The sequence below is a fragment of the Mirounga leonina genome, unplaced genomic scaffold, assembly GCF_011800145.1.
Source record: "Mirounga leonina isolate KUSES-001 unplaced genomic scaffold, KU_Mleo_1.0 Mir_153, whole genome shotgun sequence".
NCBI classification, from domain to species: domain Eukaryota; kingdom Metazoa; phylum Chordata; class Mammalia; order Carnivora; family Phocidae; genus Mirounga; species Mirounga leonina.
Window position 1 is genome coordinate 8,421,653 of NW_023270387.1, and position 16,219 is coordinate 8,437,871.

Here is a 16,219-nt window from a genome sequence, read left to right on the forward strand (position 1 = left end):
TCCATCACAGCCACCCCCAACACCTATAGGCACATTGTTCAGTTTTCCCTGAGGATCACAGTCAGACTCCTTCATGTTTGCTTTTTTATTCAATACATAAATTCCGGGCGCCTGGGTGGCTCAGTTGGTTAAGCGACTGCCTTCGGCTCAGGTCATGATCCTAGAGTCCCTGGATCAAGTCCCGCATCGGGCTCCCTGCTCGGCAGGGAGTCTGCTTCTCCCTCTGACCCTCCCCACTCTCATGTGCTGTCTCTCTCATTCTCTCTGTCTCTCATTCTCTCTGTCTCAAATAAATAAATAAAATCTTTAAAAAAAAAAAAATACATAAATTCCTCCCTTTGCCCCATCTGCCAAAAAATTCCAGAGGTGGACTTTATATAGGATGGGGAAAAGACAAAGATGGAAACTTAACACATACAAAGTAGAAAATTTCTTCTAAGGTGAAACATGAAGTTTTATCTGGGTCATAAGCTAGTTTATATGGAATATGAATGTACAGCTAGGGAGCAAGGCTGAGGGCCGATCAGGAAACAGGAAGGCCAGTGGGGTGTAGGCCATGAGCTGGGGAAGCTGAGAAGGCAGACACAGGTGGATTCCAGATTTGGAAGTACTCTCGGTCGTAGAACTGAGGGTCGTGAGCCTGGGAAATTCCTCCTCTCTTTTATTTCTGTCCGTTAGTAGTTAGTATATTCCTAGGAGAAACACATTTTCCTTACCTCCACAACAGTAAAAAACCAACAGTGCTCTTACAGAGGAGGCATAACAAGAAAGAGTACAAAATGCCTCTTGTGAACTTACATTGCTCCAAACCATGCTGCCGAGAGCCAAGCCAGACTCCCTCCTGCCCTGCTTGTCCCGCGCTCAGCGGCGTGTTTCTGTCCTCGGCCACGAAGCAGATCTAGAACGGCAGCTGGGAGGGCAGCCCGACGGGCCTTTGATTTCTGCCATGCCTGCTCTGCACCCAAGGCGCCCTGCACAGCACCCGTGCAGATGGTTAGGCCGAATTAGAAGCCAGAAGAGCAGTTGTTCCTCTCTTCCGCTAGTACCCTCGGAAAGCTGGCCGGCGAGGGATGCGAAGAATTGGGAAGCAACTTTATTTTCAAGGCTTCAGGAGGGCGGGACTGCAAAAACAAGAGGAAAAAATTACCTAAGAACGGAGACACAGTGTCTCTCAATCCAGCCTCCAAATGTTACTCTCCAGCCCAAAATAATCTCCAGAAATCTCCCCAAAGACTTTAGTCATTCATTTCAGAGTTTGCAGTAGTTTGGACTTGTGCCGAAGTTGTGGAATTCGAGCCCGTGGGACCAGGTTGTAACGGACCTTACACCATAGTCACAACTAGGAGATGGGACCGTGTGGTAGCACTGGGGACATGAGACAGCAGCGGCATTCTTCCTGCACACAGAAAAGCAGGTGGAGCCTGTTGCTGTAAACGGGCCAGTCCCTCAGGGGCATCAGCCTTCGTGTAATCAGTACTAGAAACTTGGAACTGTCTGTTCTTCTGAATTCTGGAACAGCTTTTGTTCTAGACACTCTCTGTTCGTGACTCTGTCATGATTTCTTCCCTCCTTTTTCAGAAAGATGTAGATCACTGGACTGGTTTTTATGCTTCTCTGCCTTCAGCACTTGTTTTCTCTTTCAGTCTTTGCAGAACAAGAGCTATAACCACTTTGCTGCCATTTATTACTTGTTGGTGGAGCGCCTGAAATCACATCGGAGCAGTTTTCCCGTGGAGCAGAGACTCGATGCCCGCCAGCGGCGGCCTAGCACCGTGGCTGAACAAACAGTTGCCAAGGTAACACTGCATTAGCCAGTGGTCTTACCTTGCAGGTGCCTGTTCACATGTTTGACACATTTTTCATCTTGTAGTACAATAGAGGGTTAGGATCTCATCCTCTACACGCGGTTCTTCTGTAAAGTTTCTGCCCGTCACTTCTAGATTCTCAAATGTTTTAGCATCTTCTTATTTCTTTTTTTTTTAAGATTTTATTTATTTATTTTACAGAGAGAGTGGGAGACAGAGCATGAGCAGGGGTGAGGAGGAGGCAGAGGGAGAGGGAGAAGCAGACTCTCCATTGAGCAGGGAGCCCGATGTGGGGCTCAATCCCAAGACCCTGGGATCATGACCTGAACTGAAGGCTGACACTTAACCAACTGAGCCACCCAGGCACCACTGCATTTTCCTATTTCTAAGGATTAATTTTATTTCAGTTTTTTTTCTTTAAGAGTTTTCTCATTTTTTAATCATTGATTTATGGTGGGAATTAATGTCACTAGCCTGTACACTCGATTCCATTTAACAAATTTTTACTGCAGATTTACCGTATGCAAGCTTCTGTGATTAGGCATGATAGGGGGTGGGATACATAAAACCCGGACATGGCCCTCAGAGACATGACAGTGTAAAAACAAAGTAAGACATCATCGTAAATAACCATCATTCAAAATAGAGAAAGATAAATCTGGGAGAAGAACCATGGGCAAAGGGGAGAGCGATACATCTGCCTAGGAAAGGCTTTGTGGGAGGGTTAGCATTTCCGACAGAGCTCAGATCTTCAGGGATGTGTGGGCCTTTGCCAGGGAGAGGCAGGGTTGAAGGCATTGTATGTAGGCAGCAGAAGCGCTGAGTGGGCAAGTGTAGGGAACTGAACTGAAGCGCACAGGGAAATGAAAAAGTTGGCGTGGTAAGTTGAAGCGATGCTGTGAAGGGCTTCGAAAGCCAAAGGAGAGAGTTTACTTACGATTCAGAAAATACTGAGGAACAACTAGAGACAGAAGCAGGAGAGTGATAAAATCACATCCAGGCTTTAGGCTAACTAATCTGTGACATCGGGAAGGGTAGATTGGACAAGGAAGAGAACTTGGGGAAAAGCAGTGAGGAGGTGAGAAATACTGGAGGCTTGAACTAACACGGTGCTGGTGGGAACAGAAGGGAGGGGATGAGCGCAGGATCATCTCGGGTGGACTCTGGATGGACTCAGTGGTGGTTAATGCAGGTGCTCTGGAGCAAACCCCAGGTTCAGCCCTTTCCTGCTGCCTGTCCTTCAAAAAATTACCTTAGGTCTTTCTGTGCCTCAGTTTCCCAAACTATAAAATGAGGAAAATTAGAGACTGTTCTGATGTTTGAATTAGTTGATAATTGTGCAGCACTTCGAATGTGCCCTATACATGTTGATTCTATAAAGTAAGAAGGAAATATTAGGGAGCAAGGGACAACAGTGCCTTAGAGGTCACTCTGTTCTCGAGCCCGAAGCAGGGAGGGTAAGTGATGGCACTGACTTGGTTGCTTGAAACGAAGAATAGATCTGGATGCCAGGACAGAGGCTGAGGCTGACGGAAGTTGGGAGATCATCTGCAGAAAGGTTGAGAAAGAGGCATGGTTCATGCATACAGTCTATTAGGATTTCCATCTACTTCTGTGAGTGCTTTACTTTGTTCCAAGGGCAAGGAAGAGCTGAGAAGTTCTGACTTTGTATTTCTTGTTTGGCAGTTTACAAAATTTAAAGGATTTACTAGAGTTTTGCATTGGCTTCTATAGAACATTGTGGGGGGGGAACCAACAAAATTCACATCTTGATTTTAGTAGGCAAATGGTATACACTGTTAGACACACTTTAATATAAAAATAATGTGACTATTGATACTAATATGAGTAATGCCTAGCTAAAATTCCAGATTAGAGCATCTCTGAGCAGTTGGAATCCTTCAACGTTGAATGGTCTTGCTTTCAAGAGAGGAGGGGCATGAAATGAGAATTCCTCAACGGAGTAGTAAAATTGAGATGTAGAGCTACCCCCTCCCTCTGGAAAGTGCCGCCAGGCGGAAGGACAGGACACAGGGAAGCCCCTGGTGCTGCCCAGGCTTTCCCTCCCAAGTCTCTTCATTCTTGTTCGTATTAGACAAGCGAGGGCATGGGTTACCTAAATGATCGACCCTGGGCACATGCATATTATTATTGCACATGATTGCCTTTCTTATCTAAGCTTGAAGCAGATTCCCTAGGAGAGCTCAAATTATGTTTAATTTGGCCGAGAGTTCAGATGTATAACATGGCTTCTTATGTTTGATCTTTTTTTTTTATTACCAAGCACTACATGAATTCTTTTCATTTTATGCATTGCCTAAGTTGTCACAGAAAGCTACTTACTGGGACTTAAACATGTATCTAATTCAAGTGGAAGTCTTCAGTGTCCATTCACAGACTTGTTTAGAGTGCCTTCCGGGTGCTAAGGTAACAGGCACTAGGGCTGAAGAAGATGCTCCCTTCCCTGTGAGATTTCACATTCTCATGTTTTGTTGAACTTGTTAAAAAATAGATCTCTCTGCACTTAGTTTCAGTAGAGCCTTCTCTCTTTAATTCTTTGTTCTGCTGTTGGCTTAAAGAAGTGGCAGATCACGTGTTAGCTGGTATAACAATAGGAATTTGGGGAAGCAAACTAATCCCATGCAAAGATCACATGAGCTGTGGAATCACATGGACCTTGGGTTCCATACAGAGCTGAGTGACTAGCAAGCCAGCCTTTCTCAGCTCCAGTGTCTTTAAATATAAAATGGATAATCAGTATCTACTTCGTGAGTTTGCTACAAAGATAAAATTAGGTAACTTACACCAGCGGCTCAGTTCAGCAAGCGGAGCACTTCTGTGCCAGGCTCAGTCCCTGCCGCCGTGGTGACAGAGGTCCCCAGCAAATAGTCCCTGCCCCTAAAGAATGTATGGTATAGTGAGAAAGTACCCGTTATTACTACTTAGAAAACAGTGAGAATCTTATCTCAGAATGATTTAGAGTACTTATATTTGCCATATACTATGCAAGAAATGTTCCCTCTAGTTGACTATAGACAACTGTTTAGAAGAAATTCATGTCATGCCTTCTCTCATGAATCCTAACTGCTAGTCCTCCTGCTCCAAGTTTCTATCAACTGTAATCGTAGACAAGAGTGAAACACTCATCCCACTTCTTCTTTAATCACTGATTAGAGGTTGCCCTGTACAGCTATTAGAAAAAGCATTGTAGGGCGCCTGGGTGGCTCAGTCATTAAGTCATTAAGCGTCTGCCTTCGGCTCAGGTCATGATCTCAGGGTCCTGGGATCGAGCCCTGCATCGGGCCCCCTGCTCGGCCAGGAGCCTGCTACTCCCTCTCCCGCTCCCCCTGCTTGTGTTCCCTCTCTAGCTGTCTCTCTCTGTGTCAAATAAATAAATAATCTTTAAAAAAAGAAAAAGCATTGTGTAGTTGGCCCCAGGGTACCACAGACTGGGGGGCTTAAATAAAAGGTTATTTTCTCTCAGTTCTGGAGGCTGAAAGTTCAAGGTCAAGGTGCCAGCAAGATTAACTTCTAGTGAGAACTCTCAGCTGCCTACTCAGTGGGCCCTCACACAGCCTTTCCTCTGCACGTGCAGATAGAGAGAGACATGTCTGGTGTCTCACCCTCATCTTAGAGGGACACGAGTCCTGTCAGATTGGGAGCCCACCCTTATGACTTTATATAACCTTAATTACCTCCTGAAAGGCTCTCTGTTTAAATACAGTTGCACTGGGCCTTAGGGCTTTAACATACAGATTGGGGGGTGGAGGGGGGGAGACACACAATTCTGTCCATAACCAGCATATTCCTATTGGAGCAGTAAAGATTTTCCCATAGGAGAAAACATTATTTTCATTGTAATGGTTATTCTAAAAAGCACAAAATCAGAAGAGATTCAAGACAATAAATACACGGTCTAAAAAGTCATTACAATTGGGGCGCCTGGGTGGCTCAGTCATTAAGTGTCTGCCTTCCGCTCAGGTCATGATCCCAGGGTCCTGGGATCAAGCCCCGCGTCAAGCTCCTTGCTCAGTGGGAAGCCTGCTTCCTCTCCCACCTACCCCCCCCCCGCTTGTGTTCCCTCCCTCGCTGTCTCTCTGTCTAATTAATTAATTAATTAATTAATTAAAACCCATTACAATTAATTGGACATGAGCATTGTCTATTGCCACTCTTAAAGAAACTGGTAAAGTCTGCTTCCTTGGGATATTAATCATCCATCTGTGTATTAAAATAACATATTCTTTAGTCCACTCTATAGTGCCGAGCATGCCATTTGAATATTTTCACCCAACCTTGTTCCAAAAAGACTTCTTTAATCCCTTCAGTGATTGCAAGAATCCTAAAAAAAAAAAACCACCATCCTATTTCCTATGAAATGGTTGTCACAATAAAATATGTTCCTCCTCTCACCGTACCAAGCTCACAGTAAGTTGTTGCTGTAGTCCAGGTTGGACGTGAAATTTGTCAAGGAAAATGTGTTACGCTTGGTCTGGCATAGCGTGATCCTGCCATTTAGAAAGTCACAGCTAATAAGAGGCAGAGACTGAGAAGGAACAGCACACCCTAGTTATCATGTTAGTACTTCATTTCCAGTGCAATATCTTTAAATAATGCTTTGCCCTAATAATTTAAATTATTTTGCACACAAGGAGCAGCCTAATAAATTTAGGAAACCAGAAATTAAAGTTCAGCTTTATCCTTTGATTGAAAAGCTGATGATAAGGGTAAAAAGAATGCATGAAATATACCCTATTAGGAAGTTTACATTTTACATTGTGGCATGAGGACTTAAAAAATTAATCTAAATGACTAATGCTTGAAAGGAAAAAAAAGTTGTTTAGTCTCAAAAGTGGCCCAGGAAATAAGTGTGAGGAATGATGATCTAAGAAAAGCCTTTTCTTTATCATGCTCAGGATCGTTTGTAGTGTACTTTTTTTCTGTTTTTACCATCCATATGATACCAACACTTGGCTATTGCTACTTTATTCATTACCTCACGCAGCATATCTAATGATGTTAATGTTGGAATGTACCAAACATAAAGTATATTCTAAATATATTCAAAGTATATTCAAATATAAGGTATATTTCTAACACACCCCATATCGTCAAAGACCATCAACCTAAAATTTTAGCAGAACCATTAGATAATATCTGAGAACAAAACTGCATTTGCAGATTAATTCCTGTATTAGATCCCTGTGGTCTTTTCACGACTTTACAAGGAAGGAGAAGGGCGGAATTAACATTACTGAGTGAAGGACCTTTCATGTTACCTTTTGTAATCCTAACTTCACTGTGTAATAGGCATTGTGCCCTTGTCTAGGTAAAGAAAATAGGACTCAGAGAGGTTAGGTAGTTCACAGTGAGGGATGGAGCCAGGAATCACACCCAGGTCTCTGGAGGAGAGAAGGTAAAATCATACCAATATCGTTCCTTTTTGTTTGAACTTAAAACTCACCATCTTATGTCCCTCCAAGTGATTATAGCAGGGAAAAAATAGGCCAATCCTTTGCCTTTTAGACACTAGTATGTTCCTTCAAATGTTTGGCAGTGTCCATTATGTTCAAAAGACATCTGATGGGAGGGAAGGATTATCCAATAGTTTCATCTTTAAAATCAAATCCTTGCCAATTGTCCTAAAGAAAGATTCTCTGTTATATGATTTTTTTATTATATTTTTAAAGATTTATTTGAGAGAGAGAATGGGAGTGGAGGGAGGGGCAGAGGGGAAGCAGACTCCCCACTGAGCACGGAGCCTGACTTGGGGCTCCATCCCATGACCCTGAGATCATGACCTGAGCCAAAATCAATAGTCAGATGCTCAACCGGCTGAGCCACCCAGGCACCCCTGTATGATTTTTTAAAAGTGGAGTTTGTAATGTTTGTTTACTTAGCATTCTTAACAAACAAGACATGAAAATGGGCTGAAAACCATCTGGAGCTTTCTACAGTAGGTTGACTTCAGGAACATAAGTTGCTCGGCAATAAGCATCTCGCTTTCCACTGGGCCAACAGGCTGTGTTCAGTTTCTGCACCTCCTTGGAGGACACTCCTGTCACCTCCAAGTAGCTGCCACCTCTCTTGTCTTTCTCTGCACATGTACCCTTGTCAAGAAATACACACCATCTCACCCCACCAGAAAAACAAAGTGCAGTACACTTTGTGTTCTAGGTAAGTTATGTGTGTGTACCCTGGTTCAGTTCTGAGCTCTGAAGACACAGGAACTTTTTTATTCTTTATATCTTTCCATGGTGACATATTTAAGGATATAGACAATATATGTTTGTTGAATTAAAAAACAGAGCATTCTTAGGTTCTTTACAGAGACCAGCTTTCTTGTTGTCTGTGTGAAAGTTAGGCACCTCATCGTGGAACAGGAATGAAACTGAGACTGCTTCACATCAGTACCCATACCATATACATGTTTTATCAAATTTTTTCTGGGGTTCCAACAAATAAAACTTACTCTTTAATTGTACCAGGAAGAGTTATTTTATCCCAACAATTTTGTGTACTTGTATAGAAAGTGTTAATGTTCCCAAACTGTTCTTGCCATATTTTCAGGCACAGACGGTGGGGCTCCCAATGACCGTGCACTCACCGAACATGAGGCTGATGCGGTCCGCTCTCCTCCCTCAGGCGTCCAATATAGAGGCCTTTTCATTCCCAGCGTCTGGCTGCCCGGCGGAAGCAGCGTTTATGGAAGAAGAGTGTGTCGACACGCCAAAGGTACGGACGTGTTTGGAAGACCCTGAGTGTGCTGGTTGGCCAGGCGCTCACTTTGGTCCTCAAGGGTTGTACTTTGGCTTTGTTGACCTTTGTCATTTCCTCAAGTCACTCAGGAGTGACCTGTTTTTGTGCAGAAGACCTGAGAGAAATATCCAGGCTAACCTTGGCTCTCATCGTCATCTTATCATTATGGCTGTTGCGTAACTCGTCAGACCTTATACATACTTTCCAAAATCCTTCTTTCCTTTCCCTCTTCAAGTTTCTAGATCCCTCATAGGTGTGGGATTTAAAAAAAAAAAAATTGTAATTCTGAAAACAAAAATGGAATTTTTGTGCTGAGTGGGGCTTTGTATGTTATTGTTGCCTCTTTTCTGCGCATGTGCTGCAGCTATGAAGTGATGGGCCGCCTTTTTTGGTTCAATTTTTTTAAGATTTTATTAACCTGAGAGGGAGAGAGAGCGCGCACAAGCAGGGGGAGGGGCAGAAGGAGGAGCAGGTTCCCCGCTGAGCAGGGAGGCCGGAATCATGACCTGAGCCGAAGGCACACGACTGAGCACCCAGGCGTCCCAGTTCAGTGTTTTTGTTTTGGTTTGGTTTGGTTTTTTGTCCAGTTTGAGTATACATAAAGGAGATAAGTTTATCCTTGTGTACTGCATGAAGTTGGCTTCTAATACATAGAAGATGACCGCTTCTCTCATTTAAGGGATGCTTATTAATCCATGTTTTATCTACTTAGCGTCAAGCGGTGTCCAGAGGCTTGTATTAATGGGCAGACTTTGGAGTGTGTTCAGAATAGACTCTCTTCGTCACCAGCTGTGTGAACTTGGGTGAGGTGACTAACCGCTTTGAACCTCTGTGTTCTGTAAAATGAAGACACCCAACTCTATGAGACTCAGGAGGATTAATTGAGATAATGTGTGTGAGGTTCTCGGCATTGTAAACACTCATTATTGGTTTCCTGTCTTTTTAGCCTCTTTAGGTAATAAAAGGATAACTCAGACATGAATTTTGCCTCAAGTTTATAGTCTAGCAGAGGAGACGTGATGGATAACTAAAGACAATGTGCCAGGTGATGAATAAATTGATAAATATCATCAGTCCCTTAAAGAAATATAAATCAAAGTGCTGTAAGCCTGGAAGGAAGCAGGGGAAGTTGCTTTTAGCTGGTTTGATCAGGAAGGTCTGGGTTAACTGTCAGAGTTGGGAATTGAGGGGTGGATGGCATTTTGGTGGAGGGAAAAATCTGAGCAAGCAAACGTCAGGGAAACTTAGGTCCATCTAAGAGCAGTAGCTCAGTGTGTGTATGAGGAAAAGGGCAGATGAAGGGGAGTTGGATGAAGTAAAGATAAATAGCTTCGCTTTGAATGGCAAGCCCAAGAATGTAGGCTTTGTCTCTGGGCTGCAGTCCTCAGCAGAGGAATGTATTCCAGTATCATCAAGAGAGGGTTTCACAGGGACTTCTTCAGTATAGTAGGAAACAAGTGAAGGTTTTTGGTTAAGGAAGCCCTCAAATCCATGATGTGCTTCAGAAATTAGCCTGGAAGGTCCACAGCCTGCATTGGATGGGGACGGGCACAGTGGAAGCTTAGAGCAGTGTGTCCAGAGGGGAGATGACGAGGGCCTGCACTAGGTTAGCAATCGGGAAACTGCAGAGGAGGGGATGATATAAATGAGATTGTGCAGCTAGAATTGATAGAATATTAGGGTCCAGAGAAACAAAGTCCACACTCATACCAGTATTTTAAGCCTAGATGATTGGGAGGATAAATGAAACTGGGAGCTCTGGAGGTAGAGCTGATTCAGAGGTTAGGTAATGTGTTTAGCTAAACCGTAGTCAAGGCAGCTTGAGGCCAGGCTGCACGAGCAGGTGTTAGGCTGAGTTGCTGATGGTGAGGAGTTCGTGTCCATGGTCCTGAGGACGAGGCCATTTCCTGTGGACAGTCCGTTTTCTCTGCCTGTGGTTGCCTATAGGTGGTTCAGTCACCTCATCGACTTGTACATTCTCACCTAGAAATTTAGCTATAAATTGGGACAACATAATTCATTTATTTTTAGGATCTAATTCCTTTGAAAAAATTAAAATGCATTCTGCCCAAACCTTATCTGTGAGGGCATCAGGCCTAAAACACAGATTGGGTACTGTCTGCTGTATTATATAGGGCAAGCTATTTTTAAAGCTTGTGATTGTTATCGTAACCAGGAAACAGACAGGAAATGAATGATTTTGTGAAAGATAAAGGCAGTAGCTAGATGGGGCATTTGCATTTGTAGGTAGAGCAGGGCCGCGCTGGACCCGGCCACCCACACTGGCACTCGGCCAGGCCACGCACATCCACTGGGCTTAGCTGTGGACCGTTTCGTTGCCGTCAATAAATGCACGTGCACCAAGCTATCAGAGCTACAGCTCCATTGTTCACGTCGCTTCACTCACATTTACCGGGACAACCCCGTTTTGTCTTCTAAAAGATGCTTCCTAAATGAATGCATTGTTCATTCATTTCTACTCCCAGTTGGTGGTAGGTATTGTCCATCAGAGATTTTGCCTCTCCTTTTCTCCCAGAAGTCTTAAAACGGTCAGTAAAATCCCTTAGGGAGTCTGCATTGAAACATTGGTTTGGGGTTCCTCCAAAACTACCACCTTTCTGAGACAGTCACCCAACTCTGAGCGGGACTAAGACCCCCAAGTGACCATGTGGGGGGGCAGGTGCACAAACCCTGTAGGGACAATCTTTCTCTCTTAAGGGTTTCTTTGAGAATAAGCAGTTTCTTTCCAGTTTTATTGAGAAATAATTGGCATGCATCATTGTGTAAGTTTAAGGTGTACAGTATGATGGTTTGATTTACATACATTGTGAAATGAGTACCACAGTAGGTTCAGCTAACATCCATCTTCTCGTATAGATACAATAAGAAAAGAAAAAAGAAAATTTCCTTTTGATGAGAACTCTTAGGCTTTACTGTCTTAAAACTGACCCATCATATAGCATTCAGAGCTGTAGTCATCATGTCATACGTCACATCACCGGTCCTTACTTATCTTATCTCTAGAAGTTTGTGCCTTTTGACCACCTTCCTCCAACTCCCCCTCCCCCTGCCCTCCGCCTCTGGTGACCCCAAGTCTGATCTGTTTCTGTGAGCATGGTTCTGTTCTTCTGGTTTTTTCAGTTCCACATCTAAGTGAGATCATACAGTATTGTCTTGCCCTGACTTATTTATCTACCGTAATGCCTTCAAGATCCATCCCTGTTGTTGCAGTGGGAGGATTTGCAGGGTTTTCGTGGCTGAATAATATTCCATTATGTGTATATAGCATGACTTGTTTATCCATTCATCTGTTTGTGGACACCTAGGTTGTTTCCATGTCTTGGCTGTGGTGAATAGTGCTGCTGTGAACACAACCATGCAGATACCTTTCTGAGTTAGTGTCTTCATTTCCTTTGGATATAGGAATAATGCATTTTAAACACACACACACACGTTTTAGTCACTTTTAACATTGTATTAGAAATTATAGGGGTGCCTGGGTGGCTCAGATGGTTAGGTGTCTGCCTTCAGCTCAGGTCATGATCCCAGGGTCCTGGGATCAAGCCCCGTGTCGGGCTCCCTGCTCGGCGGGAAGCCTGCTTCTCCCTCTCCTTCTCCCCCTGCTTGTGCTCTCTTGCTCTCTCTGTCAAATAAATAAATAAAATCTTTAAATATATATATATAATAAAAGGGTTTCCCAGGCTCCTTCATAGCTGGGTAGCTGAGCTGGGAAAATAAAAGTGTCCCAGGTCTGTTTCCTCTTAAATAAGAGTAGGTCTGAAAAGGAGATACCTCTAAGGCTTTGTAAAAGAGAGACGATTAACACTTACTTCTGACTTTGAATGTTTAATTTATAATTTAAAAAATAAAACCAGTCAGAATCACACGTGGAAAATTCAGAGAGGGATAAAGAAAAAAATTATTCATAATCCCACTACCCAAAGATAGGCATATTTTGGCATGTTTCCTAAAAGTGAGATTATAGATGGGTGGGTAGGTGAGTGTAGGGTGGCTCAGTCAGTAGGTAGACTTGTTAAAACAAAATTATATTCTATTATATGTAATGTTGTGTCTTGCTTTTACATAATATAACATCATGAGCATTTTTCCCTATCATGAAATCTGAAAGCATAAGTTAACGGCCTAATATATTGTGTTAGATGTACCCTTATTTAATTACTTTTTTTGGACATCAGGTACTTTAATTTTTTGGCATCCTTAAACATGCTTCAAGTGAATGTCCTTGTGTCTAAATCTTTGACTATACCTCTGATTAATTCCTTAGGATAAATTTCTAGAACTGGGGGGCGCCTGGGTGGCTCAGTCGGTTGGGCGACTGCCTTCGGCTCAGGTCATGATCCTGGAGTCCCGGGATCGAGTCCTGCATCGGGCTCCCTGCTCGGCGGGGAGTCTGCTTCTCCCTCTGACCCTCCCCCCTCTCATGTGCTCTCTCTCAAATAAATAAATAAAATCTTAAAAAAAAAAAAAATTTCTAGAACTGGGATATCCAGGTCTTTCTTCCTCACCTGGTTATCTGTTTCTTTTAATTTTCCTCAAGGTGGTAAAAAATGTTTTAAAAGAAAATGGCACCATTTTATTCTCCTGCCTTTAAAATTTTTGTTGTTATAAAGCATTCTCTTTGGGCAAGAAATAATAGAGATATGATATGTTAGTTAATCCTCGCAAACAACCCCTGGACACATGAGAGAAATTGCGCTTTCCAGAAGTGGAACAGCTCGCTGAGAAGTGCTGGAGCTGAGGTTTGAGCCTGCACTTCCTCAGTACGTGCCCAGCTCGCCAGGCACTGAGGATACAAATGAAGTAAGACACATTCGTAGCCTCCAAGCTCACTGGCTGATTCGCGCACTGGCCTACTGTCTTAGTCTGCTCAGGCCACCACTAACAAAATACCATAAGCTGGGGGGTTAAGCAACAGAAATACATTTTCTCACAGTTCTGGAGCTAAAAATTGAAGATCGAGATGAAGGTTCTGACCAGTTTTGTTTCTGGTAAAGACACTCTTCCTGGCTTGTAGAGGACTACCTTCTCTCTCCCTCCTCCCGTGGCTTCTCCTCTGTGCTCACATGGGAGCTTCTTGATATCTTTTCTTATAAGGACACTGATCATCCCAGGTCGGGGCCCCAGCCTCGTGATCCTAGTTTTAACTACTCCTCCTTAGAGGCTGTGTCTCGAGATACAGTCACCCTGCGGATTAGGGTTTCCATATATGAATCTGGTGGTGGAGGAGGTGTGGGGTGAGAGATGGGGGTCGAGACACACACATTCAATCCATAACAGTCTACCAGTCTTTTGTGCTAGAATCTTGTATTTTGTGGTAGACTCGGGTGTTAATCAACTAACAGCAGAGTTTCTCAGAGTTTGACTTCATGTGTATTGCCTATTGGAGTGAGGTCTCTTACTAGAAGTGATTGAGGGGCACCTGGGTGGCTCAGTCGGTTGAGTGTCCAACGCCGGATTCCAGCTCAGGTCATGCTCTCAGAGTCATGAGATCAAGCCCCACGTTGGGCTCTGTGCTCAGCAGGGAGTCTTCTTGGGATTCTCTCTCCCTCTCTCTGCCTACCCCACCCCCCACCCCACTCTCTCTTAAAAAAAAAACGATCAGTTGAGCTTTGAGGAAAGACAAAAACAATGTATTGTAAAATGTCCATTACACCCATGTATCTTGAGGTCCTGTAATTTACAGTCAGCCTAGATTATTTCCTAGAGCAAAAGATCTTATTTCTAGGAGCTTAGGTCACATAGGTAGATCAGCCTAATATTTCAGTCACAAAATCCTAGGGCTGAATTTGTTCTATCAAGACCCTGGATAAATTGGCAGGCAAGGGTGGCATGACTATCACCTATTTCAGGAAATGAACTCACAGCTGAAGGTGTTCACACCTATTAACTATGTATGAGTGGGGGCCCCCCACAGTGCTTTCTGATTTAATCATCATCAAACAGCATCTGAAAAACCAAAACCAGATCATTGTTTCCCAGGATGAAATTGAATTCAGCAGACGTTTTTAAATGAAAGACATCATTCCTGTTACAGTCTAGAGGAGGAGATAATTTACAAGCAGAGAATTTAAGAAAAGAATGTAAATTTAGGGGGACTGCAAGGTCTTTTGAGTACTCCAAAAAAGATGACTATTCTCTATTAAAGAAAAAAATAACCTGGTTGTAAGGCTATACTGTAAGAAGTATCTAATAAAATTTTGACAGGCTATAGAAGTGTAAAGATGCAGGGCGCTTGGGTGGCTCAGTCAGTTAAGTGTCTGCCTTCGGCTCAGGTCGTGATCCCGGGGTCCTGGGATTAAGTCCTGTATCGGACTCCCTACTCAGTGGGGAGCATGCTTCTCCCTCTCCCTCTGCCACTCCCTCTGCTTGTGCTCTCTCCCTCTCTCTCAAATAAATAAATAACATCTTAAAAAAGTGTGAAGATGCTTAGTATATATTTACTCAATACCAGTCTTCTTTCTGTTGCTTTATTCATTTCTAAATCATCCTTGGGGGGGGCACGTGGGTGGCTCAGTCGTCGTTAGGCGTCTGCCTTCAGCTCGGGTCATGGTTCCGGGGTCCCAGGGTCCTGGGATCGAGCCCCGCATCAGGCTCCCTGCTCAGCGGAGAGTCTGCTTCTCCCTCTCCCTTTCCCCCTGCTTGTGTTCCCTCTCTCACTGTCTCTCTCTCTCTCTCTCTGTCAAATAAATAAAATCTTCTAACAATCACTCACTCACTCATCCTTGGCTATTCTTAGAAAACTGTATTAGTAGATAGTTAAGGAACCTACAGGTATGAAGCTAAGTTCCCCGAGAGCCATTCTTTCCTACAACTACTGAGTGTCCAGACAGGGGACACCTACCTAGGGAAGGGCCAAGGGGAACATGAGCGTCACTGGCCAGATTTCAGAATTTTGGTTTCTGGTGCCATATGGGGAAGATTGGTCTTGGTGTAGGAAGAAAGCATTTGCCACTCTTCCTGTTAAATGTGCACTTGTCACTTTAAAACCCTGTCATGCGTTAGCCACCTTATCCAAGTGGTGGCTGCAGCCCCAGAACAGTTTTTATGGACTAACCATCCCCTCCCCCAAGCAAACAAAGCCCTGAGTCACCCACAGTCTCCCTCTCCAAATAAAGGGCCTTGCAATGCCTTCAGATTGGTTGCCATTAGAGGAAAGTTTTTCCTGTGCCTGGCACTAGGGTGCCCCACGTCACCTCTCACATACATGAGCTTCTCGTGCTTCCAAAGGAAAGAACAGCTCTACCCAGTGTGTTCCAGGTGAGAGCACCACGGCGAGCCCTGCATCCTATGACTGGCTGGCCCTGAGCAGCTGTTCCTAGGAGAAAACGGATTGATTTCCACGGGAGAATAGTTACGGTAATGAAGTAAACGATTGCCTCCTCGCTGGGGCTCTTACCAGCCAGGAGAACTCGAAGCCACAGCGCCCCTTTGTCTGCTGGTTCTGCCTGCAGTAGGTGGTTCGTTTGGCAGAGAAGGGCAGAGTTCTCGCTCGCTCGGGAGCTGTGCTGAGCTCACCCTGTGGGATGGGAGCTATAGATACTGTGTGTATTGCTGGAGGAGAGAATTCAGTGCACTGGTGCTCATTAACCTCTGCTGGAATTTTGGGGCTGTGAGTCATTTGTTGTTCTATAATG

The 16,219-nt window shown here is 44.0% G+C and overlaps 2 protein-coding genes across 4 annotated transcripts in view; one reads left to right on the top strand and one right to left on the bottom strand.

The window, feature by feature from the left end:
- Positions 1-16,219, top strand: part of SIK2 (salt inducible kinase 2) — a 126,190-nt gene that overhangs the window by 99,887 nt on the left and 10,084 nt on the right. For both annotated transcript variants that reach the window (XM_035008908.1, XM_035008906.1), the window contains exons 8-9: positions 1,644-1,796; positions 8,376-8,540. In XM_035008908.1, coding sequence (XP_034864799.1) covers positions 1,644-1,796; positions 8,376-8,540 — 318 coding nt within the window. The remainder of the gene's footprint in view (positions 1-1,643; positions 1,797-8,375; positions 8,541-16,219) is intronic.
- Positions 711-16,219, bottom strand: part of PPP2R1B (protein phosphatase 2 scaffold subunit Abeta) — a 55,803-nt gene continuing 40,294 nt past the window's right edge. The window contains exon 16 of one of the 2 annotated variants that reach the window (XM_035008910.1): positions 711-1,121. In XM_035008910.1, coding sequence (XP_034864801.1) covers positions 1,005-1,121 — 117 coding nt within the window. In that variant the 3' untranslated portion in view covers positions 711-1,004. Of the gene's footprint in view, positions 1,122-4,637; positions 4,704-16,219 lie in introns of those variants that run through there. The other variant, XM_035008911.1, reaches the window with a different exon arrangement.